The sequence below is a fragment of the Babylonia areolata genome, chromosome 32 (genome assembly GCF_041734735.1).
Source record: "Babylonia areolata isolate BAREFJ2019XMU chromosome 32, ASM4173473v1, whole genome shotgun sequence".
Classification (NCBI taxonomy): domain Eukaryota; kingdom Metazoa; phylum Mollusca; class Gastropoda; order Neogastropoda; family Buccinidae; genus Babylonia; species Babylonia areolata.
The window spans coordinates 12,428,915-12,432,781 of record NC_134907.1 but is presented as its reverse complement, the minus strand read 5'-3'; the positions used below and the strand labels follow the sequence as shown (position 1 = coordinate 12,432,781).

At 42.7% G+C, this 3,867-nt stretch overlaps 1 protein-coding gene across 2 annotated transcripts in view; it reads right to left on the bottom strand.

Moving 5' to 3' along the window:
* The window catches only part of LOC143276675 (uncharacterized), a 46,676-nt gene continuing 42,809 nt past the window's right edge, over positions 1–3,867 (bottom strand). For both annotated transcript variants that reach the window (XM_076581304.1, XM_076581305.1), the window contains 2 exons: positions 2,130–2,227; positions 1–114 (listed from right to left, as the gene is read on the bottom strand). In XM_076581304.1, the coding sequence (XP_076437419.1) occupies positions 52–114; positions 2,130–2,227 (161 nt within the window). In that variant the 3' untranslated portion in view covers positions 1–51. The remainder of the gene's footprint in view (positions 115–2,129; positions 2,228–3,867) is intronic.

Genomic DNA, 3,867 nt, shown 5'->3' with positions numbered 1-3,867 from the left:
AGATATACAGACAGACAGACAGACAGACAGACAGGAAAGACAAAACAATACTCACTGAAATCCCACGATTCTCACGGTAGCGGTCATGCCCAGGGAGGCAAAAAGGGCTTGTATCTGGAGAGAAGATTACAAACTGACGACTTTCAAAAACACAGACACACCGACGAACAGCGCATTAATTTTATTTTATTTGGGAACACCTCTAGACTAATATCTATCTATCTATCTATCTATCTATCTATATATCTATCTATCTATCTATATATATATATATATATATATATATATATATATATAGAGAGAGAGAGAGAGAGAGAGAGAGAGAGAGAGAGAGAGACTAAATCCAGTAATTTTTTTTTTTTCATTTTAATATTATATTCTTTATCAGAAAAAAAAAGTTTTTACAAATACACGTAAATTTGTAGCCAACATTGGGAAATTACAATGAATATCATATTGCGGATTCCACATCAAAATAATTAATTTGAAGGCAGAACGATCACTGGACACCTGCATGTCCATTTCGGCGTGATAATTATTATTATTATTATTATTATTATTATCTTTTTAAAAGCCTGGTTTTGAAGTAATCATACGTATGGGTTGCTCATTCCTGCACCAATTTTGTCTATTCTTCTTCAGTTTAAGTATGTACCTGTTGTCTTCATACCCTCTTAAAAATAAATAAATAAATAAATAAATACTGCTTGGAGAAAGGAAGAGAGAGAGAGAGAGAGAGAGAGAGAGAGAGAGAGAGAGAGAGAGACAGAGACAGAGAGACAGACAGACAGACAGACAGACAGAGACAGAGACAGAGACAGAGAGACAGACAGACACTGAGACAGACAGACAGACAGACAGACAGACAGACAGAGATGACAATAACGATTGTTTTATTCAGATAGATGCCGGAGCCCCGTTCTGAAGGGGGGTTTCACTGAGAAAGGATCAGGAGAAAATGACAAGACACAGTAAATGGACAGTCAACACAAATATTCAACAACATTCACGAGGTAACAATACGTAATCTCTTCAATGCTTAGCGTATAATTTTATAATCATATAGCTAAGTTATACAGAGTACACTCGTGTCTTGAGAAGACAACAGCAAATTATCCCTAAAAAAAAAAAAAATTAGACGGGTCTCTGTAATATTTTGGTTGAATCGGTTTTTGTCTAAGGTTACTCAAAGCAGGGCAAAACAGCAGCAGAAAATGTGATTCATCTTCCTTAACCCAGTCTGCATAAAAAGGCATGTATACACAGGTTCATTTAAAACACTGTACCCTGAAACTGTGAGAAGCAATAGTACAATAATACCAAATCTAAATTTGGTCAATGCACATTTTTACATATCAGCTCAATGTACGGTTCAATCGCATGCGATGCTTTAACAACAAAACAAAAGTCTTAACTGTGCAAATCTATCATTAGTTTGTATGTATGTATATGTATACACACACACACACACACACAATATATATATATATATATAATATATGACCATGCCTGTCTTACCACCTGCAATAAAACAATGCGTTGTCTGAAACACTTTAAGAAAACTGCAGTATCTTCCACCCCTGATTACCGCAGACATGCAAAACCATAAGAATTCAAACACTGACGAACAGAACACACACACACACACACACACACACACACACACACACACACACACACACACACACAGACAGACAGCGACTGAGAGAGACTGCGACAGAGACAGACAGAGACAGACAGTCAGACAGAGAGACACAAAGTGATGGCCTTGAGTGGAGTGATGGCCTAGAGGTAAGCGAGAGAATCTGAGCGCGCTGGTTCGAATCCCGGCAGAGCCGCCCATATTTTCTCCCCTTCCACTAGACCTTGAGTGGTGGTCTGGACGCTCGTCATTCGGATGAAACCGGTTAAACCGAGGTCCCGTGTGCAGCATGCACTTAGCGCACGTAAAAGAACCCACGGCAACAAAAGGGTTGTCCCTGGCAAAATTCTGTAGAAAAATCCACTTCGATAGGAAAACATAACAAAAAAAAAAAAAAAACCCCTGGGGAGAGCAGCTCGAATTTCACACAGAGAAATCTCTTGTGACAAAAAGAGAAATACAATACAATACAATACAATACACTCACCGCTGATAGCACGTTCTGAGCCAGAGTTGCGTATTCTGGAGAGGCATCATTCAAGTATTCAGGGATCCACGGTATGTTGCTGGTGATTTGAACTCCCACTGAAAAACAAAGCAAAACATAAAGCCTCACTATTACAACTTCAGTAAACCTCAACAAGAACACCCATCTTAACAATTACCACCATCGTCATCAACATCATCATTACCGTAGCAGTATCAGTATCAGTCGCTCAAGGAGGCGTCACTGCGTTCGGACAAATCCGTTCTCATTATACGCGCGCTACACCACATCTGCTTTTTAAAGCAGAGGCCTGACCAGCAACGCGCTTAGTCACGCCTTGATATCGTAACAACGATGATGATGGTGGTGATGATGATTAGTAGCAGAAGCAGCAGCAGCAGCAGCAGCAATAGCAGTAGAAGTAATTTGTATTTGTATTTATCACAACAGATTTCTCTGTGTGAAATTCGGGCTGCTCTCCCCAGGGAGAGCGCGTCGCTCTGCTACAGCGCCACCTTTGCGTGTGTGTGTGTGTGTGTGTGTGTGTGTGTGTGTGTGTTTCCTGCGTGCAGTTTTATTTGTTTTTCCTATCGAAGTGCATTTTTTCTACAGAATTTTGCCAGAAACAACCCTTTTGTTGCCGTGGGTTCTTTTACGTTCGCTAAGTGCATGCTAGCACACGGAAGCTCGGTTTATCGTCTCATCCGAATGACTAGCGTCCAGACCACCACTCAAGGTCTAGTGGAGGGGGAAAAAATATCGGCGGCTGAGCCGTGATTCGAACCAGCGCGCTCAGATTCTCTCGCTTCTTAGGCGGACGTGTTACCTCTAGGCCATCACTCCACTCTGATGGTAGTGTCCGACTATCGGGTCAGTTGCACAACAGGCTGCCTACCCACCTGGGCAAAGCCGACTGACAGCTGCCACTGGGCGCTCATCATTCGTTTCCTGTGTCATTCAATCAGGTTTCAGCCACACACACACACACACACACACACACACACACACACACACATACCCATACAGACGTGTAACATTTTACGTAGTGTATGACCATTCTGTTTCTTTACCCAGCCATGTAGGCAGCCTAACTCCCGTTTTCTGGGGTGAGCATCTTTGTCTCCATAACCCACCGAACGCTGATACGGATTGCAGGTTCTTTAAAACGTGCGTATCTGATCTTGTGCATGCGCGTACACACGAAGGGGGTTTCAGGCACTAGCAGGTCTGCACGTCTGTTGACCTGGGGGATCGGAAAAAAAAATCTCCACCCTTTAACCCACCAGGTGCCGTGACCGAGATTCGAACCCAGGACCCTCAGACTGGCAGTCCAACGCTTTAACCACTCGGCTATTGCGCCCGTCACCAGAACAGCAAAGGTGGCAACTGCTGTCCCAACTATCTGGGGCAGCATTTGATTTCAGCGGGAGAGGCGTCTTACCTAAGCTACATCCCCCACTCTCTTGACAATGAGGGCTTTGGAACAGTCAGCGTTGGGAATAGTTCCCAAAGGCCAGCTAATTCCCAAGGCTGCAGCTCTAAGAGCCAGTGCAATTTTGTCTCATAGTTCGAGTTATAGTCCTATTCTGATAAGGCAGTAATAAGCTTATTAATAATAGTGATAATAATTATGATGATACTACCGCTACTGCTGCTGCTGCTGCTAAAGATAGTTAACTCTTTCCATACGAACGGCGAAAGAGACGACGTTAACAGCGTTTCACCCCAATTACCATCA